At 46.3% G+C, this 26,370-nt stretch overlaps 1 protein-coding gene across 1 annotated transcript in view; it reads left to right on the top strand.

Moving 5' to 3' along the window:
* Positions 1 to 18,448, top strand: part of TGM4 (transglutaminase 4) — a 40,675-nt gene extending 22,227 nt beyond the window's left edge. Inside the window, exons 4-14 of the mRNA XM_074943527.1 lie at positions 128 to 257; positions 812 to 930; positions 2,832 to 2,939; positions 5,454 to 5,628; positions 5,761 to 5,899; positions 7,262 to 7,365; positions 9,977 to 10,228; positions 11,350 to 11,652; positions 13,755 to 13,924; positions 16,704 to 16,840; positions 18,222 to 18,448. Coding sequence (XP_074799628.1) covers positions 128 to 257; positions 812 to 930; positions 2,832 to 2,939; positions 5,454 to 5,628; positions 5,761 to 5,899; positions 7,262 to 7,365; positions 9,977 to 10,228; positions 11,350 to 11,652; positions 13,755 to 13,924; positions 16,704 to 16,840; positions 18,222 to 18,363 — 1,779 coding nt within the window. The 3' untranslated portion in view covers positions 18,364 to 18,448. The remainder of the gene's footprint in view (positions 1 to 127; positions 258 to 811; positions 931 to 2,831; positions 2,940 to 5,453; positions 5,629 to 5,760; positions 5,900 to 7,261; positions 7,366 to 9,976; positions 10,229 to 11,349; positions 11,653 to 13,754; positions 13,925 to 16,703; positions 16,841 to 18,221) is intronic.
* Positions 18,449 to 26,370: the final 7,922 nt, after the last annotated feature.

Genomic DNA, 26,370 nt, shown 5'->3' with positions numbered 1-26,370 from the left:
TCAGCACGTGCCACAGGCTTGACTAGATTCATTGCTGTAAGATCAGAGAGTGTTACTTGTACCACATTTGTTCACATTGAAGAGGGGGCAATGTGATGGATAATCGCCTGCCTTGTGCTTTGCTTAGTGCCTGGTAACTGTGACCAGTCCGGCAGATGCAGCTGTTGGAAAATACTTTCTGAGTGTGAAAACTGGATCTCACATTTATAACCCTGGAAACAAAGTTGTCTACGTGTTGTTCAACCCTTGGTGTGAAGGTAATAGAAATGGCCTCATGACATGTAGTTACAATGACTGCTATAGGAGATGATGTGTTCTTTATGCTTTCCTTCTTTAGTCTCAGTTTCTTGCTCCTCTTCTCTTTAAAACACTGACGCCTAATTCTGCAAGCCATGGAACGTCAGCCAATAATATTTAGCACTGATACTGGGCCTGACTGTGAATCCCTTACTTCCATTGGTGCTCCATTATTCACACTAATGGTCCCATTTAAGCCAATGGCACTGTTTCTCTGAGTAGCTGCTCATCGATGGGAAAATGGGGTTCACTGTCCAGTTCACTGTGAAGAAGTAGGTGTTGAAAAGAAAGATGTTTTCTACTATTCCATAGAGAACATGGTTATTTTTCCAGGGAAGGAAGAAAGTTCAGGATTAAATCTGAACGCTGTTTAATCATTAGTCTGGAACCAGTGCTGCTAACTCTAGGCTTCACTAGCTTTATGTTTCAAGAACAGAAAAGACTTGTTGAGCCTTTGAAAAGTTTTCTACCAAGTGCATGAAAATCAAGTAACATGTTCATGTGTTTTCTTCAGCTGACACAGTTTTCATGCCTAATGATACTGAAAGATTGGAATACGTTCTCAGTGACACAGGCTACATCTATGTTGGATCAGTACAAAATATAGTTGGAAGACCCTGGAATTTTGGACAGGTAAAAGACTGTAATAATATGGGCGTGATCACACACACACACACTCACTCTCTCTCTCTCTCTCTCTCTCTCTCTCTCTCTCTCTCAACATAAGCAGGTGCTATTCCAACAAATGTGACCTTTCGCTGAGACCCCAGTTCAAGGAGCTACGTAAGCACACACACATCTCAGAGATCATGAGTAATCTTATTCATTTCAAACGGAATACTCACATGCTTAAAGTAACACACACGATTAAGTTCCTTCCTGAATCAGGGCCTGAGAATGGAGTTTTATATATTTATGGTCAGATCACAATGTCCAACATGAAGCATGTGAGACAAAGCATTCTTGGTAGAGGGGAGGTGGCTATGGAGCCAACTTCCAGAGGACCTCAGGCAAATCCAGAGTCTAATCATCTTTAGGAAACATTGTGAAACCTTATTCTTCAAAAAGGCCTCCCCACCATATGAATGACACAGCACGGACACCCTTCTACTCAAACCCCCCTACACCAAGCCACAGTTCCCCAAGACATGGTTTTAAAAGGTAAATTAATGAAATCTAAAAGATAGAAAGCAAAAACCCTAGTCCAAGAAGAGTTTTTTACCCCGAAAAGGGAGACATGCCAGAAACTCCATGAAGTCCACGAGGGACTTTGCTATTGCTGTTGATTTAACATGGTAGGCACTCAGATATTACCGTGATTGCAGACAATATAAAACCCTAAACGATAGATTTGATTTAAAAAGTGGTTGTTATTAATGTGATAATGATATTCAGAAAGTGTTACGAAATAAAAGACCTGATTCTTCACACTGTTACATCAGTGTAAGAAAGGGGAGAACTGGGCCCAAAAGGTCTAAAGACCTCATCATGTAATTTACACATTTACTGGTTGACCAGTGACTGAATGGGCATGATGGGTGAACTACCCTGTAACTCAGAAAGTCACCCTCCAGGACAGCTCTGAGATACCATTAGCAGAGAAGTGGAGGAAATCTGTATGTGTGCTATAGATAAAGAGAGAGCTTTGGTCTCTTGTGCTCTTTGGCATATTTCTTAAATTGTGTGTTCACACAAGTAATATATAAAAAAAACAAACCAAAGTAATAGGTACATCTACACTGAAATAAAAGACAGACGGTATGGCTGTGGCTGGCTCGGATCAGCTGACTCGGGCTTGCGGGGCTTTGGCTGCAGGGGCTATAAAATTGCAGTGTAGACGTTTGCATTCAGATTGGAGCCCGGGCTCTGAGACCCTGCGAGGGAGAAAGGTCTCAGAGGACTGAAGAAGAGCTCTGTGATACATGTCTTTCTCACCTACAGAAGTTGGCCCAATAAAAGATATTATCTCCCCCACCTTGTCTCTCTACAGTTAGGTTGCAATATATATTCATTCTCCCTTTTAGTCTCTCAAGCTTTTGTTACTCACATGAGTACTTCCACTGACTTTGGTGAGACTATTAATGTAACTAAAGACTACTCATGTGAGTAAGGATTGCTGGATAAGGTCCTCTATATTAATGCATGGAGACTGGTCTGTGCTTGCCCCCCAGATGAGGTCCTTCCATTTCAGGCCTTAGGCAGAGGTATGGCAGTTCTGGGGCCCTGTTCTGTAGATAACTGGTGAACTTCAGTCTCCATGGAAGTCAATCCAGTACCTTTCATGGACACTAAATTCATCTGACATAATAAAGAAGGTTTGGAGGTTAATCTCAGTCCTATAGATTAGTTGCTGTAAGAAAACTCCAGCGAAATGGGTTTTAGCCCACGAAAGCTTATGCCCCAAATAAACGTGTTAGTCTCTACGGTGCCACAAGGCCTCCTCGGTTTTTTTGCGCAAATGGACTTGTTAGCATCAGGCAGTTTGCATTTGGAGCAGCATGTAAACAGGCCTTTGTTTTTCCTCTCCAAAACAGTTTGAGGAAGACATCTTGGACTCGTGTATGTATCTCCTGGACAAAAGTAAACTCAAGCATAAAGTTAGAAAAGATCCTGTGATTGTGTCCAGAGCCATGTCTGCTTTGGTGAGTCTCTCCGAGAAGTGACTTGCCATTATCTCATTTCTTTTTGTTTTGCTGCTGCAAATCAGTTTGTCCCAACCCCTCTTCCACCTGTTTGTCTGTCTCAATCTCTTCCCTGCCCCTGGCATTTAGAAAACCATTACAGGTCTAATTTGAAATGGATTTTTGCTTATAACGCACATGGATCTGAAGGACAGGATCTGAAGAAACTGGCCGAGGGAAAAGGTAGCTGCAACGTAGCATCCCCACATTATCTAGCCAGTGCTCTCGGATTCATGGCTGCTATGCTGAAGTGGTACTCGCTGCAGCTGAGGAGGGTGGGGCAAGAATCAGGAGAACAGCTGTTGTACATGGTATGTTCCCCTTTCAGTGCACTCAAAGAACTTATGATACAAAATGCATGCTGAGTTACAGCTCCTCTGAGCAACAGTTACACCTCCTCTCTGGATGTCTGAGCCTTACAGGAAGAACATGGGCAGCTGGCTGACCACCTTGCTAACTGCCATAGCTACAGTGGGTGCCCTGTGCCCAGAGCAAGTGCAGGCACAGAAGGGATCCCCATGACAGGTTTGAGTTCCACTGGGTCTCTTGCCTGCAGGGCCAGTGTAACCACTAGGTGGCAGCCTAGGGTGCCAAGATTTGGGGGCACCAAAAAGCGGTGGCCCCCCCCAATTTTTTTTTACACTATTGCTCCCGGCGGGGGGACGGGCCGCTCGCAGCCGCGTTAGCACCTACCTCTGCGGGCATCCTCTGCAACCGCGGGCCCTGCTGCCTCCCTCCATCGCGCCCCACGTCACTGTCTGCCCGTGCCCCTCGGAGCCACCTCCTCCCCGAGCTGCCGCATCACTCCCTAGTCCGTTCCCTCTGGCTCTGGCAGTCCTGGACCCCCTGCCGCAGCAGCGGCTGCTGCCCAAGGGCTGCCAGCTACAGATCAGAGTGGGTGATATCAGCCCACCTGCAGCTGGCCCTATTGACAGCAATGCAGTGGCGGGTGGGAAGGAAGAGGAGACCGTGGCCACCGGTCCACCTGTGGGGGTGGATCATGGCCTGCCAGGGGATACAGGGTTAAAGAGCTGCAAAAGTGTAACCGTCCTCAGCACATGCCACCTTCCAAGGCTTCATCCCCGTCCATCCCTGCAGCCCTGTGGAGCAGGTAAATAGAGCCCCATTTTTGGGGAAACTGAGGCAGAGAACAGGGACGTGATTTGCCCAAGGTCACCTGGGAAGTCATTGTCGGAGTCCTGCTTTGAACACAGGGATTCAGGGGCAACACACTGCAAGTTTTCCATGAAGAAACACATCTGTCTCAAGCCCTTATGACTACAAGGAAAATCTTCCAAAGGTGATGGGCGTCTAGCCGACACAGTTCTGTCTACCTGAGTCTGCAGCCAGCCTGGGACAACAGCTCTAGGAAATGCAGCAGTAACTGTTAAGTCTAATTACGACACCGTCAGAGCCAGATTTTCATGTAACATGGGTGACCAGTTGCGTGGTGCACAACCACTGCAAGTGTGCGAGCAACTCAGGTTAAGTGCAGCTGAACCCTGGACAGGCTGCAGCACCCAAGAAATTTTTGTTCTCCTTCTGAATGACAGCAGATGCACCAGTAACTTTACTAGGTAGAAGTTTAGTGACCACATTAGGGCCATATCCTCCCCACTCCCAGCATTGGGCCAACTGCCCCTCATCATTCTCCTGATTGCTTGTATTGTTATTGATGGGAGATCTGCTGTGGATTGAGGGGTGTATATGGACCTGCCTTTGCAGGCTCAGTCCTGGCCCAGCATTTGAAATAAATTGCCCTGAGTTTCAGAAGTACTGAGAACCCCGGAGTTCCCGCAGTGCTCAGCATCTCTCAAAATCAGGTCCAGAATGACACTGACGCCTCTGCCCTGGGCCAGAGCTCTCTGAATACGGGGCTTCAGCAGCATGGGGCAGAGTAAAGCAACCAGGACGATCATGACGGAGGCTGGAACTCTGTCCTCACCTCACACCTGTGGGGAAGACAGGCCTTCAGACACCCCCTCCCGCCTGCATTGCACTTTCCAGCCCAGGAGCAAGGAACCATTTCACACCATAGCGCTGGGGGGAACTGAAGCCCAGAACGGGGAAGTAACTTGCCTGAAGTCATCCAGTGAGTTGGTGACAGGGTGGAGAATAGAAGCCAGATCCCGACTCCCAGCTCTGTGCTCTGATCCCCAAAACACCCCTTTCTAGATCCATGCCGGGGGGGGGGGCGGGGGAGGGAGGGCAAGAGGGACTCTAAACACATGCAGGAGACTCAAGGACATTTATTTTCATTAAATATGTAGCCTAAATAATGAAATTAATCAATTTTCAAGCAGAATGTGTATTAATTCTAATGAACAATGCCACATTATGCAGTATTCATTTTTGAACGTTTATAATAAACGATGCTCTGGGGTGGCACAAGGTGGAAGTTTTGCCTAGGGCGCAAAATATCCTTGCACCGGCCCTGCTTGCCAGACTTTGTTTTCTCTATTCTCTGTGTCTTAGGTTAATTCCAATGATGACTCAGGAGTCCTTTTTGGGAACTGGTCAGGAATTTATACTGGTGGAACCCCTCCCGTGGCCTGGACAGGAAGTGCCCTAATTTTGCAGAAATACTACAAAACAAAAAAACCCATCTGCTTTGGTCAGTGCTGGGTTTTCTCCGGAGTTCTTACTACAGGTAAAACACGGTACCATCCATCTTTCCTGATAAACCAAACACTGGGGAGAGATGCCTCCACCCAGTGCAGCCGGTGGTGGGGAACTTTCCAAACAGCCTTTCCCAGTGATGTTTCATTCGTCTATATTTCAGTCATGCGCTGCTTGGGGATTCCAGCCAGAAGTGTGTCTAACTTCGCTTCGGCTCACGATACTGAGGAAAATCTGAAAGTTGACATCTACCTGAATGAAAGAGGCGAAAAACTGGATGACATGACATCAGACTCTGTCTGGTAACTCTAAAGAATGCTAGATAATTCCTGTACTCCTGAAGCTTTCCTTTAGAACTTTACTTGGTATTTCTAATCACAAGGAGGTTTTTCTTTTAGAACTTCTTGATTATTTTGAGTTTGCAGCTGAACAATAAGAGGAAGCTTGAATATTTTCTTTAGGCATTTCCCTATTAGACTGCATCTGAGATGAATAGATAGTTTGGGCTCTAGTAGGGTTTGTGTTATAGCTTAGCACCAGCTGTAGTTAAAGATTCCCAAGCTGTTCCATTCTAAGCCCCTGTTTTGACCTGCTCATATCTTTCTATCCTATCCAGCTGAAATTTTGCATGCTTGGTCTCTTTCTGAAGTTGAATTTTCCTGCAAACCACATGGAAAAGTGTTTCAGCCATCTTTGTGGATGAAGAAAATGGAAAAAAAAAAAAAAGGCTTTTTTTTTTTCATTACCAGAAAACCTTATGTATTGCTTGGTTCTAGTGCCTACATGGCTGGTGCTTGACATTTGTCATGGAAACAACTCTCGGGCCAGAGAAGTGTTTTCAAGTGACTTGATGCAGTTTGGGGTTGGCTTGGCCGCATTATGAGCCTTTGAAAATCATACTTTGCTCATGAGCAGTAAGGGCCTAATCCAGTTCTAATTTAAATCAGTGGAAGACTTTCATGGCCTACAGTGGACATTGGATCAGGCCATACATTTTAAAAAATAACATTAAGGGTATTTTTAACAATGATCACATAATGGTCTGAGCAAAGATAGATGGTGTTGTGCGTACATCAAAAGCCTAGCTGATTTATAGTGAATGAGGCAGGTCATGTTTAGGAGCCCAGCTTCCTTCTGGGCCCAGTCCAAAGCCTATTGAAGTCAATAGTAAGATTCCCATTGGCCAAAGCCAGCGGGCTTTGGAGGAGGGTCTTGTTCTGCACAGGTGCATGTCCCTGTTCCCTCTCCCCAAATAAAGGGCCAGGCTGTGGCCTCCTTGTTCAGGCTGAGTAGCACATGGCTCCCCACCTAGTCTCATTACCACCAGTAGTAAAGCTGCGGTGTAAACTACCAGTCAGCGTGAGTAAGGAGATCACAATCTGACAATTAAAGACAGAAAGATGTCAGACTGCTGCAGTGCTTTACAGCTCTCTTCTCACTATGTACAAAGGATGTAATGCATGGAAAAATACAGATTTTTTTCCCATTTTTTAAAAAAGTATATCTGATGTAAAAATGAGTCCGGGTACAAAACTGAGCCCACTTCTTCCTCTGGGGGATCAGTCCGATCGCTCAGCTCTTTGGGTCCAAGAGGCTGAACATGCATGTTAAATTGCAGGGTGCAAATAATTTTGTTTTTAACTTTGCAACCTAATTGCATGTAGGAATTTTCACGTGTGGAATGATGTGTGGATGAAAAGGCCAGACTTGCCCCAGGGTTTTGATGGTTGGCAGGCAGTTGATGCCACCCCACAGGAGATAAGTCAAGGTAGGATTTACAAGCAAAGAGACTCTATTGTGATTTTGGGGAGGGGGGGACTATTTTACAAGGAGATCAAGTGCTTTGCTGAAAAGAGGCCATAAACATCTGCTTGACTTTAAGCACTTGACTAGTCCAATTCATGTCAAACCTGAGCCAAGTGAGTTGCCCAAGTTCACACAGGAGTAGATCTGAGAACAGAAGTTAGATCTCCTGGTTCCCAGCCCTATGTTCTGACCTCTTAAATGAGAGTCCTTTGGCCTCACTGCTGGTGCTATGGATGTGAATGTTACGGCATTTTTGCAAGCAGAAAATCAAACATTTCCGGGCACTAGGAAGTGAAAATGGTTTAAGGGGTTAAAGCATGGGGCTGGGAATCAGGAGATCTGGGATCTGGTCTCATCTCTACCCTGATTTACTGGGTGACCTTGGGCAAGTCATTTTGCCTCTCTGGGCCTCCATTTCTGAACAGGAGATGATCGTTACCTGCCTAAAAGAGTGTTGTGAAGACTAATTGATTAATGTTGGCAAAGCATGTTGATGTCCTCAGATTACAAGCATTACAGAAAGGCAAAGCGCTATTTTTATTTTACAGTAAATTCTATTGACACACTTTTTTCAGCCTGTACCTTTTCGGGTCAGTTTCCAACATCCATCAGTATACATCTCTAGATCCTACAGATAAAGCAGGTTTCAAAGGGTTGGCCTGTGCATTAGCCCCTGTTACAGATGCTATTTAATATGCTGTCCCTTGCCATTTTGGGTTTGGGAATAGAGTAGTTAGCAACTGTATAATTGTAGCAGGAGTCAGAAGAGCTGAAATAAAGAAGGCCTAGAATTATCATTGCAAACTGAAATATGCTGAACTCCAGCACATACAGATAAATACTAAGGGCCTGATCCTGCAGTGCTGCTGAGCACTGTCAACTCTTATTATAGTCAATGGGAGTTGAGGGTGCTCAGCACCTCACAGGAAATGCTCAGCCGTGATTTTGGGCTTCAGGAATCTTTTGCTGCTTTGTAAAACCTGCTTAGAAATTGCATGTCTGCAGCTGGTTTCATAAGGGAGACTGTGGTAGGATTCCTAGCAGCATCAGCTGAGCTGAGGATTGCAACGAGGGCTACCAACAGTGAACATACAAAGAATGGGATTATTTATCAGATCTCTCCTACTCCAGAGTAAGGAGGAGGCTGGAGGGAGATGGCATCTAATGAAGCACTGGGGACTGCAGAGTGAGGGAGGGAGACAGACTGTAATGAATAATAGGAAGTTTAAACTGGGACAAGGCCCTTAATGCAGTGAACCTGAATGGTTCTTATGGGGAATTGTTCCCAGTGTCTTGAGAAAAAAGGGTTCCTTACAAAATCAACAATCAGATTTCAAATAACAATAAAACACTTATATGGCACTTTTCATCAGTAGATTTCAAGTGCTTTACCAAGGAAGTCCGTATCATTATTCCTGTTTTTCATATGGGGAAACTGAGGCACAAAGCTGTGCTTTGCCAAAGGTCACCCAGCATGTCAGTGGCAGAGCTGGGAATAGAACTCAGGACTCCTGAGTCTCAGTCCAGTACTCTGTCCAGTAGCCCATACTTCAGGGGCCTTCTACTAACCCACATTCCGTCCTCCATCCCCACTATGCATTGCAAATGGACTGAAAGGAAGAGAAATCCCACTCCTTTAATCCTAAAACAGCTAAGGGAAGGGAGCCACTCCTCTGAGCCTATGGAGGGAAACCCCATGTGATTAGGGCTTCATTGGCTTCGGGAAGGTAGACAGAGATTGCATCGTCATGGAACAGATTCTCTACCTGATGTTCTTGCAAACCACAGAGAAAACTCCATGGCAATTAATCATAACATTGTCACACTGCTTTCTTTTGGGGAACGGGGTATGGTAGAGGAGGAGGCAGGTGCTGTGCTGCTAGCCAGGAGGCCCAGGGAGTAGCATCAAGATCCCAGTACCTTCTAAGCCCTGGGATTTCTGCAAAGGCTTCACAACGGCTATTTGTTGGGAGGACCATGATTTCCTCTCCCCACCCAGACAGTGAGTCAGAAACTACAAATTGCAGCTTCGGGGGTTTCCCATGTAGTGTTGCCCTTTCTGTCGGGTTTCCCTGGGAAGGTATTACTAGCCCTGGTTCTATACATCTGTAAATGACAGGAAGTATTGTCAAACAGGGTAGTATTATCCTATATTACAGATGGGGAACTAGGGTACAGAGGGTTAAAGGGCCTTACCCAAGATCACACAGCAGGTCAATGGCACAACCAGGAGTTGAATCCAGAGTCCAACTCCCTGAATCACAAGACTGTCTCTTTCTCATTCTGTGATTCTTAAAGAGAGTAAAATATATAGAAGCTCTTACAGGCCTCCCTGAGCTCTGCACCTTTGATACAAATCACATTTCATCATGTAAAAAATCTGCTACTTAAAGAAGCGAAAAAGTTTTGGGCTCGGAACTAGTGTGGAGGAGTATTTATTGCCAGGTTCAGTTACCAAGGAGGTGGGCCACTGCTGTGGGATGTCAGAGATATTGTGTGTATGTGGTGATTGAGGAAAATGGAGCCTCACTTAATACACGTGAAAAGAAAATAACATTCAACATACTCTTTAGGTGTTTACCAGTGCGGCCCTTGTCCACTAAAAGCCATCAGAAGTGGAGAAGTCTATTTGCTCTACGACTCCAAGTTTGTGTTTGCTGAAGTGAATGCCGACAGGGTCTTTTGGCAGGTGAAGAATGTGAATGGCAAACAGAAACTTGTCAAACTGCGTGAGGAGGCCAAGGCCATTGGGAAGAGCATCAGCACCAAAGCTGTTGGGAAGAACACGAGGGAAGACATTACAGCACAGTACAAATTCCCAGAAGGTGACCGGTAGCCAAGATCTTTCCAGCATCCTGTAGACGATAAGATGAGACTGTTGGTCATGTGATTTTCTGCAGACACCAGAGTAGTCACATGCTTTATCAGTGTGGAAATCCAATCGGCTGCTTTAGTAATGCACATTTAAAGTGTACTACTTGGCAAAATACATTCAGAAACAGCGAGGGAATCAGGAATATTGGCTATGAGTATCTTTGTCTGCAGTGACACCTGCTGGCTGTTTTCCAGTAAGAGGTTGTAGCAAGCATGCTAGTAACAAGAGAAATAGGCCCAATAGATTCAGCAGTTCTGCTTGATCCAAAATTGCTCCATTTCTTACCTTCTTCTATCTACAAATTATATCATATTTCAAGAAACAGCTCCCCGCCCCTTACCACATACCCAGAAACTTGCTATGTTAAGCAATGTGACTATTAAAACATCTCATCTGAGGATCAGACAGATTGGGAAATCAGAGGAACATTGCAGAAAGGCATTTAAGTTAGACTCTGCATTTGATCCTTCTTCTCACCAGTCTTCCAATATACGTATTTTAGATGAGTTTTCTTCGGTCTTTGTGCTAGCCCATTCTTGTGAACAGAAGCTTTGGGATATCTGAACCTGCTTCACGCTCCATTCTGTATATACAGAGTTCTATGGAACGCTTTTAGTGTAGTTTTTGGCCACCACATATTGATATTGACTCCCAGTCATCCTCCCCTGCCCCGAGTTGTGTAAACCTGGTGACCTAAGTTTTCAAAAAAGAGTAGTGTTTTTTGGTGCCTAACTTGATAGACTGATTTTCAGGAAGTGCTGAGCACCTACCTTCTAAAGATCGGGGTCCTCTGAAGTGTCTCAAATTGACAACCCACAAAATTACTGGTCACTTCTGAAAATCTGGCCTGCGGTGTTCACCTGCTGTTTAAATCCTATGGTAGAGTAAAATCAGGAGAGATCTGTACACTAGTTTAAACATGCAGTGTTCAGTGCTGGGAAGCGTGCCCTGCTGTGCTGTCTATATTTTAGCAGAAGGATAAACAGAGAAAAATTGGACCAGATTGAGGAAACTACAGTGCACATTATTTGTTATGACTTTAGCTTTGCTTTTCCTTTTCCTGGTATTCAGGCTCTCCAGAGGAAAGGAAAGCTGTGGAAAAGGCTTGCTCCTATCTGAACTCTTCAAATTTGGCAGTTAGTCAGAGCACAACTCCTCCTCCACCCCTCCAGGCTGGGATCCAACTGGAGGTAGAGGGCGAAAAAGCTTTATGGCTGGGCAATCCCATTAATCTGAACATCATTGCACAAAACAGCTCTGCTGGGGCGTGGACGATCAATCTCGTTGCCTCTTGCCAACTTCAGTGCTACACCGGGAAAGTAGAGGCCAATCTTGGATCCATCAAACAGATTGTCCAGACTGAAAGCAAACCTGGTGGGTCCATGAATCTGTCATATCCCATGTGCCTTCTCTTATGATACTGCAATGTGTCTTCAAGACAGCTAGTGTGGAATGACTGTGAATCAACACAGGTGTATGACCTGGGGTCTGACTATGCTTATGGCATAGCATAGAGGGATTTGTGCAGGGGAAAGTCTATATAATTATCATTATTTATTTCTTCTATGGCAGTGCCTAGTAGCCCCAGTCATGGATCAGAACCCCATTATACTAGGTTCTGTACAAACACAGAACAAAGAAAGACATTCCCAAAGAGTGTATAATCTGAAACATTTGCATTTAATTTGATGGCCTTTTGGTTGCCTGTGTGAAATAAGTTTGCCAACTTCAGTTCAGTTCCCAGTGGATGAGTGTCAACAGCACTAAAACCAACACACCAATTTGCAGATTTTGGCATCTAAAAGTGGTTGGATTATTGGTTGTGTAATCATTAGGGATTGTGAATTTAAACCCGTTTGTGTTGTTTCTGTTTCTAAATTGTTGATGAACTGATTCAGGGCTTCTGCAAATGTATTCATTCTCGGCTGTTATTTGCAGAATAGTTTACACAAACTAATTTCAGACAATGGGCTGCTCCTGAACTGTTCGCTAAAGCTGTTTGTCTTTGTTATTCATGGTGTGCCACTGGGGGTCACAAGAGAGTATTTCCGATCCCTGGCTAGATAACTGAAATTTTTTAAAACAGGAGACTAATGAATGACAAATAATTAACAGCAAATAATGCACTTGCAGTAAGAATCTTCAGAGGAATAGTCAGTCACTCAGGCTAAAATACATTCAGTTCTCGGGATTCATGAGTGTTATCACATATATAAAATGGCCATCTGAATACACAGAAAGTATGTGATACGACACTTCCTCTACTACTAAATGGGGGTGGAGGTCTGCTACATAGGTTGGGACTTTAAAGGTGAGGACAGGAAATTTAAAGAAGATTAGTTGGACGGAGATTTTGTGGCTAGATAGAATTCGGTCTCCTGCAAGTCAAGTGTGGGAACCTTTCACAAGCACTAAGGAGGTTTTCCAGAAAATTAGGAATAAAATGCAAAGTTAAGAAGAGGAGAGAATTTACATAATCCCAATAAATACCTTATGTCCTGTGCCTCTGGCAAAGAAGTGGAAGTATCCCAAATGCAGCTATGCATTTCATACGTCCAAATGCACTTAAGCACTTTACAATCCATCCTATCAAATTACTTCTGAATCAAGGAAACACACTATAACTAATAAGTGCTGAGAGCTTCTGCCAAGAGAGTTACATATGGGACAGAATCTTCCCTTGTCAATCAGATATTGCTCACTTGACCTTTTCCCCCAGAGAGTCTTCATGTCCCTGGTTCTCACCCATATAGGCCCCATCATTACTGTGCCAAGGCCTGGGTGGGACTTTCTTTGGAGTTCCATTCCTCAACCCTAACCATGGCTTGCTTAGTAACAGCAACCCCACCCTTTCCGGTGAGTGTCGGCCTACTGCCTCTGCAGATAATTCACCTTCTGCCCATATTGGAACTAGGGACATAAAAGTTTAACAGGTTAACGGATAGGCATCAGTCATATCTGTTTCAGTTAATGATTAAACTCCCCTGCTGCTGGAGCCCAGGACTCCCTTGCTTCCTGGGGGGCAGCAGCCGGGAGAAACCCAGGGTGCAGGGGTGGGCAGGGGATTCCCCGGGTGCAGGCGGCTGGGCCTGTGGCAAGGACTGGTGGCTGGGATCCCCCGTCGCAGGGGCTGGTAGCGGAGCCCTGGTAAAACGTGGGGATCATGCAGCACCCCCCCCTTCGCTCCCCAGTTAAATGTTTAACCGTGTAACCAATAAAATTTTAGTCAGTTACACAGTTACTTTTTTTTTTTTTTAACTGTTACTTACATCCCGAGTTGGAACCATGTTAGACCAGAAGCAAAACAGTTCCCATTTATTGCTCCATAATTAAAGCTATGCAGCACATCAAGTCTATGTAGAATAGACATCACCAAACATTTTCATGAAGATCAGCTGACTTTCTGCTTCAGCCTTCTGTTGCTGTGTACAGAAAATGCTGCATTAACATCTTTTTCCCCCCTGTTGTTTGTCTAGTTATTCAGCTCCCTCTGAATATTGCAGCTGATGCTTATATGAAGACTGTAACATCTGTTGACGACGAACTTCTCCTAAAAGTCAATATTATTGCTGAGATTCAGGAAACTAATGAAAAGCTCACTGATGAGCTCACACTAACGTTCCAATATCCCCCTCTCAAGGTGGAGGTAAGAAGTTAAATGACGGGCGAAGCCGTGCATAGATACCCTGGTGATGGGTGTTATAGAAACGCCTATGGATGGATGGCTAGGTAAATAAGTAAGCCAGAATTGTGACTAGAAAGACAGACCGCTAGTGAGAACTGAGCATCTGGATATTTTCCAAAATAAGGGCATAGAGCTCTGCTTCCAGATAAATGTAGGTGCCCCGAGCTACCCCAGCCTAACATGCTTTGAGCAAGGGGTTGGACTAGATGACCTCCTGAGGTCCCTTCCAACCCTGAGATTCTATGATATTCTACATTCTAACATCGCAGTCAAGATTTTCAAAAATTGGAACCTAAAACTATGCTCTTCAATCCATATTTAGATACCTAAATAAGTGGCTTGATTTTCAAATGTGCTGAGCACCCAACACTCCTCTGGGAGAGCTGCTGGGAGCTCAGCTGTTTTGAAAACCAGGCCTCTTGTTATAGGGCTAAATACAAGAGTGAGGAGCCGGACTTTCAGCTCCTCTTGTTACAAAGGTGGCTGCAGTGTTTGACTGGGCACTGCTGTGGCATTTTAAAGATGTGATAAAGCTGGACTTTAAATCCCTTGGCACAGTCCCTCACAAAATCCTGGCTGAAAGATGAGTTGTAGTTGGTATAACTCTGTGTACATCCAGGTCAATTGAAAACTGCCTCAGAGGCTACTGATACACAGATAGGTACCAAGTTAGGGGCCGGTAGGCCAGTAGGTGCCATAGGGATCAGGGTTAGGCAAGATTTCATTCAACATTTCTATTAATGGTCCAAACAACATATTCACTCAATGTTATTGTAGACTAAAGGCCAAATCCTTCTCTGGCTTGTGCTACAAAGGGGAGCTGGGATTCTGGGAGACACATCTCCCTCTGTAGTTAATGCTTCTGGCCAGGGTGGGGTTACACTGGTGCGCCTGAGGGTTGTGTGGGAAGGGCATGTTTTAATGCACCTGTGAAAAGAAACAGCTACATGCGCTGACTGCAGCTTACATGCTTGCTGGCCTGTGGACTCCTGGGCCTCCTGAAATACACACAAGTCAGCACTGTAGATGGACATCGTCCTCCCTTAGCAGTCTCACATCTTAGGGAGAGATCCTAGATCCTGTCCTGTGCTTGCATGAAAGTAAGGGGCTGTATCGGCCCTCTTCCCCCCCAGTCCACCAATGTAGCACAAGACAGGAATTTAAAAAAAGAGAGAGAAAATATTAGAAATAATATACGTTGACAGAGAGATGTTTGAAGCAGGGACAGGAAATACAAATGGTATTTACATCCTGATAAAATGCAAATTGATAGAGCCGGGGAATAGTTATCCAAAATACAGCTATCTGATGAAGGGTAGTATAGTCCCAGAGCCCTAATATTTCACCCGATCTACATGAAGGAAGGGACTTTCTAACAGGATTTTGATGCTATTCAATTGAATTAACCCTGCAGGGCAGGAAATGCAATCCAGGATAGGCTGAATTTCAAGGCCCAAGAACTTAATTGGAAAGCAGTAATGGAAAAAACCCTATATTAGGATTATATAGGACCACAAATTAGATGGAAGTTTGAAATGCAAAAAAAAAAGCAAGAAAAAAAAAAAGCAGCCAGTGTTAGGGCATATAAAGTAACACCAAATATAGGCTAGAATCACAGAGGCTTCACCTCAGACTCCAGGGAGGTGATAGTCTCACTCTGAGCAGGATGGGTGAGACCACACGGAGAATGCTATGATTATTTCTATGTAGAGTTGAGCCAAGAGTCCACAGGCCTTCAAAATCTGGACCTGGGACTGCAGCCTAGACAAACCCTCCAGCCCAGGGCTGTCTAGACTCTGAGTTCTGGTTTGGCCATTATCAAGGTGGAGGGTAATCATAAAATGAAAATCTAGCTTCAGGGTATGTCTATACTTGAAACACTACAGTGGCGCAGCTGTGCCACGTGAAGACTTCAGCATGGACGCAACCTAGAGATAATCCACTTTCCCGAGAGGCAGTAACCTCTTCCATCGACCTAGCACTATCTACACCAGGGGTTAGGGCAGTATAGCTATGTCTCTTAGGGGTCTGGATTTTTCATACCCCTGAGAGAGGTAGCTATACCAATGTAAATTCCTGGGGTAGACCAGGCCTCAGATTGCAAAGTCTGGGGATGTTCAAACTGGGAGGTTTGGTTTGGGCCCATTTCTATCTCTGGGCTCCTTATTCCCAAAAAGATATTAACAAACTGGAGAAAATTCAGAGGCCAAATAAATAGAATAACTGGAGTGAATGACCTCAGAGGAAAAATTAAAAGAGCAGAATATCTTGTCTGAACAACAGGTAGGATGGTCATGAGAATCAGCTACTTGTATATAAACACAGGAGTGGGAGGAGCATGTGCAGCAATAATGAAGTGGCATGGAATGAAATTGAGCAAATGAAATGTTGGGTTGAATATTAAAAGACTATTTCCTGTCAATGAAATCTATTAGATGGTAGACTCCCAAGGAAAGTGGTGGAAACTAAATTGTTCGAGTCATTTAAAATTGGAGCGTACAAAGCCCTGGAGAATCTATGTGGAAAACAACTCTCTCTTGGCAGGGAAATGGACCAGATGACTAACCTCTCTGGTTTCTGTTAACTCTCTGACCTCAGCTGTTTGTCTTATTGACTAAGGCATGACTTTCTCATGGTCACTCTCTCTTTTAATGCAATCTGCCATAGACATCTTCTATTCCGCTTTTTAATAAGAGGATGCACCTAATCTGTGCCTCTGTAATCCTTCTTTATTTTGCAGATGCCAGAAACTGCAAAGATTAATGAAGATTTTACCTGCTCCTTTATCTTCAAAAATACCTTGTCTATTCCCTTGGAAAAGTGCAAATTGCATGTAGAAGGACTGGGCATTTTTAAAATGGAAACGATTGATCAAGGGTGAGATTACACTTAAAATAATTGTGGTACTTTGCATTAGATTAATGTATAGCTTCTGCGGTCTGTAGAAATTTGTACACTTTTTAAAAGCAATTTGGTACATCCAATAATATGTTCCGTTGCCTTTATAAAGTCTGTTGGCCCTAGTCAGACCTGGTACAAGCAGATGCAGCACCACACAATGTATGTTTCTGTGCAGCAGCCCATCTAACATCGGTTTATTCAACATATACAGCTAAAGAGTAGACTTTCTTTGCCTTTTCCTTTCAATGACTTTAGCCTTATCAGAGTGTGGGATGGTCTGCCAAGGAAAGTGGAGGAAGCCGCATCTCTGGACACAGCGAAAAGAAACCTAGGGCTAAATACACAAGGGCACTTAGGCATTGGCATGCCGGACTTCAAGGCAGCCTGCCGCCTGATGGAGTCCACAGCCCCGAGTTAGGCACCCAGGCTCCCACCATACAATGCATGAGGAGAGTTAGATGCCTAAGAAGGGGATTCACAGAAGCCAGCACACTGAATGGAGAGCTACCTAAGTGAGCAGGTAGGAAATGCTGAGGCTAAGTCCCACCCCTCTCAGGGTGCTCAGCGCCTAAGTCCAGGCCAGAGGGCGCATCCTGTCCTGGAGTTAGATGCCTAAGCCAGGTCAGCTGCTTTGGTAGCCTGTGGCCTTGCAGCCAAAGCCCAGAAAGAGAGAGACTCACAGCCCCTTATAGCTGATAGGTGAATGCCCTGACCACTAGGCTAAGATGTGGGAAACCTGAGTTCAAGTCCCTGCTCCAAATCAGGCAGAGTGGGAATTTGAAAACAGGCCTCCTACATCCCAGGTAAGTGCTCTAATCACAGAGAAGGTGGTATGCCCCAGTCTGCAAAATTCTGCATCTGTTCACCCCAGCGGTCCATTGTAAGGATTTAGACATGCTCTGGGAACACTTAATGGATCAGTCCCTGCAGGCAAGATAGGGGAAATGCCTATTCTGAGAATCCTGCTGGGGCTTAGGTGTGAACTAGAGTGCTGAGCAAGTTGGCACCAAAAGTTAGGCAGTTTTGTGCATACACACCTGCAGAAATTGAGGCACATAGTGTTAGGCAGATCTCAGCATTGCCTAAATGTTGTCCTTAGGCACCTAAAGTGGCTGTTAGGCACCAAAGTCTCTTTGTGGATCTAGTCCCTAACCACCAATTGGCTCTTTGGTTCATTCCCTTCCCTTCTCCCCCACCCCCAATAGAATTTTTGTTGCACTTTGCGTTCAGGCTGCAGGAAATATCAGCTCTATGTAGACTATGAAAGCTATATTTCATTAGCAAAGAAACTGTTAGAAAGCAATGACTATACACAGCATTGTGTTAGTAACTGTCTTTTTCCCCCCCTTCTCCTTAGGGACATAATGCCTGGTAGGATCATTAAATCCCAAATAATATGTGCTCCAAATAAAACAGGAGAGAAAAAAATTGTAGCCAAACTGACGTCTAACCAAGTCAAAGGAATATCTGGGGAAAAGATGATTACCATCACCGCCTAGGGGAATTACTGAATATCTTAAGAGGGTGTCAGTCTTGGTCTTGCTGAATATGTACTAGAGATGGATGTCACTGGCACTTCCTGCCTCCTGGATTAGTGGATTATAGGCGATAATAGGAGATAAGGTAATGTAACTGGCTTAAGAGCACAGTTGCTTTGATTCTAGCTAATGGGGATTTAATAAAGATTGTTAAAATCTACTTTCACCTGTATTAATTTGTCAGTTTACGATGATTAAGGACTTGTTTTGAGAAAGTGGGAATGGTTAGACTGTGGCTCATGCTGAGGTTAGCTTTTCCTTTTGTAACAATCACAAGCTTTGTGTAATGATAATGCCATTAGTATCTGCATGCTGTTTTGCCTTTTTAAACTCCTGGATTTGGTGAAGTAATGGTTTATCTGTCAATTACTGTCATGCCTATTTTGGTGTTCCATGTGTGCCTCGATTCATAGGATGGATTGGGGTGTATCATGTGTATCATATGTTAGCGGACTGGCAGTATCATGCATTATCGTGGTTGATATCCAGGTATTATGCATTATTGTGCTGATTGTAGCATACTGCGAGGTTTCACCTCACATAACATGGCTTTTCTTAAAGAAACAACCTAAAACCGGATCCCAAGCAGAGGTCTTCTGAATAGTCCCCCTTTTGTTATCTGTTTGGCAAATTCTTTTTAATTTGCACTTGCCTCTTTCATGACAATAAACCTCGTTACTTTTGGGTTCTGTAACTCTGTTATTGCTTCTTATTCCTGTATGTATCTAGTATGCTGTAGCCCATGATGGTACATGAAAAGGCTTGGATTTTTGTGGAGCACTCTGGTTTAGGCATTCTCCCCTGGTGTGTGACTAGGCTCTAATTGATTTAGTCTCCAAACCCACAATGCTCTCTGGGCAGGCAAATCCAGAAGTCTGCCTCTGTGGTCCTCCTTGCAGGACTGGAGCCTTACACTGCTCATCTTGCAGAAGGAAGTGGATGATCATTGTCTGTAAGATGAGAGTGACCATATGTCCCATTTTGCCCAGGACAGTCCCTTTTTTAAGCCCTGTCCTGACTTTTTGGGCAAAAGTGGGCATTTGTCCCATTGGCTCTTGCCGACATGACTTGCAAGAACCAATGGGACAAACGCCCACTTTTGTCAGAAAAGTGGGGTGCAATGCGGAGGAATGTGCAGGGTGGTGAGAGGCAATGCCAGCCCCACACAGAAGGGGGAGGCATGGCTCCAGCAAGCAACGACCGCTTCACGGGGGGGGGGGACGGGCAGGGCTCAGGCGAGCAGCAACCCCAGCCTTGTGCAGAGGACAGGCAGGGCTCAGGCCAGCCTTACAGGGGAGGGAGGCAAGAGGCGGCCTCAGGCCAGCATCATACGGTGTCCTGTTTTCCCTTTGGGGAATATGGTCACCCTACGTAAGATGCTTTTATATGGGGCTGGTAGAAAAATACATTCTCCCCTGCTCCCCTATGAAGAATAACGTATTTGTTAAAAGCTCCCATAAACAGTTTCAGTGTTTTTTTTTAAATCAAAATAATTTCACTTTTGAAAATCCTTTTACTGAAAACATTTCTGTTTCTGGTTTTCCCATTAAGAGAGGGGCGAGTGTTGTCAAAAATGACCATTTTCCATGAAAAGTTTTGTTTGACAAAAAGCCATTTTTCACCTCAATTACTTTGATAAAAAATTTCAACCAGCTCTATTGCTATATTTGAAGGAATTGGCAACTGCCATATCATGACAAAATACTGCCGTAAACTGGGTGACTATATTTCCTATGCTAAATACGGACACCTTGAAAAATTACGGGTATTCAAGTGAGTTCAGTGGCAGTCAGTCAGAACCATGCAGTACAAACATTCAAATTAACATCAAGTTGACTGAGCCCCTGTTAAAGAGGAATACTGCATTGTTTGATTCTTTTTATTTCCCTTCTCTCTTCAAGGCTTTAGGGTTCACACAGGGAGGGGTGATAGAAACATCCCCTATCCCCCCGCCTGACAATCACATGGGGAGAGGTGACACACACACACTCCTGTACACCTCTATCACATGGGGGGGCGTGAACAATCGACCTGACCCTCCCTACCCCACGCTCTCTGCCCTCTATGCATGAGTGGGCCTCCAAGATGGACCCGCCTCTCCTGGTACCTGCTGCCACGTCTTCCCAAGGCAACACATGGGCGGGGGGCGTGCAGGGTCACATGCCCTACCCCCCAGATTTCTGTCAGGGATCACACCAGAATGTGGCCAACAGCAACCTTTCAGCACTGCGTGGGATGGGAGCTGCTTCCAGCCCCCATAGACACCAACTCCGTGGGTGCTCTGGGGCTGGAGCACTCACCAGCAGCCAAGCTCCCCGCCCCGCCCCAGCTCACCTCCACCTCCTCCTCCTCCCTTGAGTGTGCCGCGTCCACACTTCTCCTCCCAGCGCTTTCCGTAACAAGCTGTGGGAGGGAGGGGGGGAGGAGCAGGAATGCAGTGCACTCAGGGGAAGAGGCGGGGATTTGGGGAAGGAGTCCAGTAGGGGCAGGGAGAGGGCAGAGTTGGGGTGGGGACTTTGGGGAAGGGGTTGGAATGGGGCTGGGGGGAGGGGGTCAGGCACCCACCAGCACCAGGAGAAATTGGTGTCTATGCCAGGCCCGGGGGGGGGGGGAGGAGGAGGTGGAGAAGGGATGACCTGGCTTGTGTCTTTGCAGAGCTCCTCTCTCCATGGGCTCCCAGGTGGCTGGAAGCAGCTTGTCCTGTCCTGCTTGCATAGTGTTGAAAGGCAACTAATACCTTCAGGCTGCTGCTGACCATCACCATAACCCCGTCGCCTTCTGTCCCTGGGCTACAGCACAGGCAGGAAGGGGTTAAGCCCTAAGGATGCATTGTGCACCAGAGTTCAGGGAACCTGAGTGCAGGAGCATCAGCGAACCCAGCCAGAGAGGTGGCTCAGCAGGGGAAGGTGCCTACGGGACAGAGCAGCCCCGTGCTCCCTGGGGGCAGGACCCAGGGCAGCGGGGCAGGGTGGTGGTGAAGAGAGTGCTAAGCCCCTGCCTGAGGGGCTGTTGTGGAGCCTGCAGGGTCAGGGCACAAACAGGCTGTAAATTGCTTCCCGCTCACCACCACTCCAGAGCGTAGCTGAGGGGCAGAGAGGCTTCCCCATGCCAGCACTCTGCGGGGCTTTGGCACATGCAGGGCTCGGCTCCTCCTGGCCAGAGGCTCAGGCCAGGGGGTCTTGGGCTTTCCCAGGGTCCTGGCCCAGCCAGAGGCAGCATGGGAAGGAAGGAGCCAGCTGGCCAGGCTGTTGGTGAGCTGACCGCTCCGATGTGGGGCTGGTTCTCCACACAGTGCTGGGAGCGGGATGAGCCCCACGCGGGGGGGGGGGAGGGGAGGGCGGGGGAGGGAAATATGGAAGAGCAATGGGGCTGAGGGGGAGGTGAAGGGGCAAGACAGCGAGACGGCGAGCATCTAAATGGCAGCCGGGTGGGCAGCAGAGGCAACACATAACTGGCCAGCCCCTGGCGCCTGCCCGTATACACCAGCCACTGCAGTGCGCAGCCAGCACTGGCCGGAAATGGGACAGGGCCCTGCTGGCTCAGAGCTGGTACGCAGCGGGGGGCTGCGCTGATGACGCAGCACGGGGAGCAGCCAGCCCTGCGCACTGCAGCTTTGCCCTGCCACCAGCCTTGGACACCCACCCCCATTGTCGGCCACTGAACCCCCCCGCCACTCACCACTCGTGGGCGGGCGGCTGGCGAGAAGGGATCCAGCCAGCAGCAGGACCCACCAGTACTCATGGGGGGGAGGGGAGGAAGGGAGAGAGAGGAAACACAGGACAATTTGCCTGTTTTTAAGAAACTCGGGACACCTGCAGGAGGGCTTACATACAGGACTGTCCCTTTAAAAATGGGACATCTGGTCACCCTAGCTGTAAACTAGTTTGGTATTTAAAACAAAAACAAGAACATACCTGCAGACCCACTCTCTTCCCCAATCAAATCTATAGATTGTAAATACGGTTTTTAACATGCTGGGTCTTCTGGTCACACCAGCACACAGAGTGCATGTGGCATCATAAAACAGACAACGGATGTGCCCGGCTGCACTCCCTTTGCCTCTGTTCCACTGCATGGTAACTTGACCTTACTGGCACAAGCTGGGTCAAACCTGAGGCTATTGTAACGCAGCCATTAGCAGTCTGCAGTGCCGAGGTTCACAGCTTACCTCTGAATGTAGTAAGTCAGAGCTCCAGCAGACTTTGCCTCTGTGCTTTGAGGATTTCCAGTAATCTGACGGTGTGACTTCTACTCTGTCAGAGGAAAAGACGTCAGAGTTGCACAGTAGCTGAAAAGTAGGTTCTTTTGGTCAAACACATGCTTAGAAAAGCTACTAAAAATGTTGCGTGCTCGGCTGTATTCTGGTGTGTTCTGTATGGGTGTGGACAGCAGAGGAAATGGCACAAGCCCAGCTTGAAGCATCCTTCTAGAACTCAGGTTAAAGCCGCTCCTGTGTGTTTGAAACATCCTGATTTTTATCAGAACACACCTGTGGGGTTCCTTATTGTGACAATTTATACACTTCTGTGGTTATGCAGGGCAGTCACGGCTGTCCCTCCGTCCGGCTGGAGGGGCACAATTCAGGGGGAACTAGCACTGGGGCTCCGCCACTTGGCAGGGTGGAGTAATCAATAATCTCAGAGCCCAGGTCCTCAGGCAGTGCAAGGCACCAAACAGTTAGACGGCTCTGGCCTATAGTCAGGTCAGAGAGGTGAAGTCTATAAGCTTAAGCTCTCAGGCAGCAAAGTCTGGTGCCCTGCTTTGTCTGGGCATATAGTCAGGGGTCCTGGCTGTGGCAGGCTGCTGACAAACACAGGCCTCTTGGCCTAGAGTGGGGAGCCTGCCACACCCAGACAGGGTGGCAGCAGGTAGGAGGACACAGGCCCGCCCACCCACACTCCACCAGGCCCCAGCCCTAGCAGTGGCGGAGTGGTCCGCCACGGGGTCAGCGGGGATCCACCCACAACATGCTGGCCAGCTGTCAGTCAACAACACAGTTGAACTATATTTGGCTCCCCGGGGCTACTTCCTACACTCCCATTCAAGGGGGGTGCCTGAGTCCCAGGGTCATTGTTCGTCTCGCCGAGGTAAACAGCTAAAGGCAGCCACAACAGCTCCTCGGAGTCTCCAGCAACCAGCAGCCCTTCTGGGTCCCAGGTGCTGTAGAGGCCGCTGTTGGATCCAAGCTCCAACAGCGCATTGGAGATGTCCTCTCTGCCAGTGGTCTCTCTCCAACTCAGCTGGAGGGCCCAACTTTTATATTTCCAGTTCCTGTCCCGCCCCTCTGCTTCTGGCAGGGTGGGCATGGGGGTCCTGGCTCTGCCCACTAGGAGGCAGTCATGGCTGTCCCTCCCTCCATCTGGAAGGCCACGCCCCCTCACTACAGGTTATTTAAAGAAAGGCAGTAATTGCAATGTGAGTTCAGGCACCATGTGATGCTTTGATTGGCAAGAGTTCAGTAGGCCCATTTTCTTGTTTCCCGAAAGCGATTCTAGCATATTATTGTTTTTTAAGGCAAAATTTGTCAGTTCTGTAAATCCCTTTGTGCTCTCACAATTAGTTGAAATATTTTTGCATGACCACCTAATCTTCCTGCTTTGCTGCTTAACTGTATGCTTTGAAATTTTGTGATTTTTAACTAGGTAAATCCAGTCACCTTTCACATAAAAGAATAGATGCAGCAAGGAACCACATAGCAAACCTTTGGGGAGCTTGAAAGGACTGATGAAGTCAGAATGTCTGCCGGTCATGACAGACACATCAATTACAGGGTGTGAGGGTAAACCCACTCCAAAAATTTGGCTTAAGTCACTGCCATGGGGAAAGCACATGGCGAGCTAAATACCCAGTAATCCAATCAATTAGCTGCACAGCTATAACTATCTGACCATATAAACCCTCCTCAGAAAAACTGATAGTGACAAGTAGAAGAAACAGGAATTTGCTTTGGGCAGGAAAGCAGCAGGAGGGGACTTTAGTGAATTTGGATCATAAAAATGATACCTCCAGTCACACTTTTTTGGCTATTTAGGAGAAAAAGAAATCCCACTGGACCCATTATTTTGTGCAGATTGCAACTTCCTTTTATGAATTCCATTATAAAATAGGGTCAAAGGGCTAGATCCACAAAGGGGAATTAGGCTTCCTATACAACACCTAACTTTAGGTGTCCTGCCATTCAGTGGAATCCTCAGTCCTGGGTTAGGCAGCCAGGCTCCCTATACAATGTATGTGGAGAGTTATTCACCTAAGAATGGGATACACAAAAAGGCAGCACTGAGCAGGGAGCTGCCTAAACTAGCAAATGGGAAATGTCAAGAAGGATGTGAGATAAGACCTGCACCTCAAGGAATTTAGGGCCAGATTTAAAAAAAATAAAAAAATAAAAGATATTTAGGTGCCTAGTGGAATTTTCAAAAGCATCTAGGGCAGCGGTCCCCAAACTTTTTACCTCATGCCCCCCCCCCCCTTACTGCTGTCCACGCACCCCAGGAGCCACGGTCAGGGATGGGGCTGCAGTTGGAGCCAGGGCCACAGAGCTATGGCCAGGCTGGGAACCAGGGGCTGAGGCCAAAGCTAGGGGTGGGGCTGGAAGTGGAGCTGTGGCTGGGGGTGGGGCTGGAGCAGAGCTGGGTGGTGCTCTCTCCCCACCCTGTGGGGGCTGGCCCTAGCCCCCCAAACATTCTTCTGGTCCCCCCTGGGGGGCACCCCAAAGTTTGGGGACCACTGATTTAGTGTGAAATCAATGGGTATTAGATGCCTATGTGCTTTTGAAAATCCCACCTATCTTTAAAAATCTGGGCTTTAAGCATTTATTTTCACTAGGGAGTCACAGCCATGAATCTTCTCTTGGAGTTAGGTACCTAAGCCAAGTCAGCCATTTCTCACAAAAACCAAAACAAAAAAAAACAAAAACACATCATGATGCTCATGCTCTCCTTATATATTCATTTCACCAGAAAGCAAGAATAACTCTCTAGCCCAGTGGTTAGGGCACTGACCTGGCATATGGGATGGCGAGGTCCACGTCTCTGTTCCAACTCAGGCAGAATCAGGATTGAACTTGGGTTCCCACATCTTGGCAGCGTGCGCTAAGCACTGGAGTATAGGGTATAAGGATATATTTTGTATGGGGCCTGACCCAGTAGACCTACTCTAAGGTTGGGCTGTACCGGTGAGACAGGTGCCTAGTTTGTGAATCCTGCTGGGGTTTGGACAAGGGCTAGGCATCAGCACTGAGGCATGCACACAGCAGCCTGCCATCAGAAATGTAGGCACCATGGCGACTTTACCGGTGGAAACTTAGGCCCTAGGACTTCAGACACCTACAAGGTTAGGTGGCAGTTGAGTCAGGGTTCTGAGGTTCTCCACTTTATACTTGGGCACCTAAGTCCTTTTGTGGATCTATCCCTAAGTGTGCATGAGTCTAAAAGTTAGAGCATACAGTATAGGAAAAACATAAAATCATTTATATACAAAAATCTTTATTTAAAAAGTGACAATTTCAGAAGAACTACTATATATTATAAACATACTCCATAAAAAAGGGTACAAATTATATTACCATAGCTGCCATAACTTGTTTGCTGTTCCCTAACAGTATTACAAATTTTGCAATATATCAGATAAGCTATCAAGTGGGTCTGACCTACCTCTATACCTCACTGCTATCAAGGTGGAGAGTTATTGCAGAAAAGAAAGACTTCCACAAGGAATGAAGGGAGCAAGAGTTGAGGTCATCTCTAAAATTACTTCATCTCTGGAAAGAAGTGAATTTCCTGATTTAGTCTAAATAGGGCAAGTTAACACCCTCAGTTTTCTGGAGGCCCATCTTAAAGATTTGATTTCCCTTTTCTCTCCTCTTCCTGAAAAACTTCAAATAGAAACTACTCTGGAATATTAGGTTACTTTTCATACAGAATATTAATACCTGAATTTAAAATATTTAATTCATAGCTAAACTGACAA

This window comes from Natator depressus, chromosome 2 (genome assembly GCF_965152275.1).
Source record: "Natator depressus isolate rNatDep1 chromosome 2, rNatDep2.hap1, whole genome shotgun sequence".
Lineage (NCBI taxonomy): Eukaryota > Metazoa > Chordata > Testudines > Cheloniidae > Natator > Natator depressus.
This window is presented reverse-complemented; position numbering and strand designations above follow the sequence as displayed.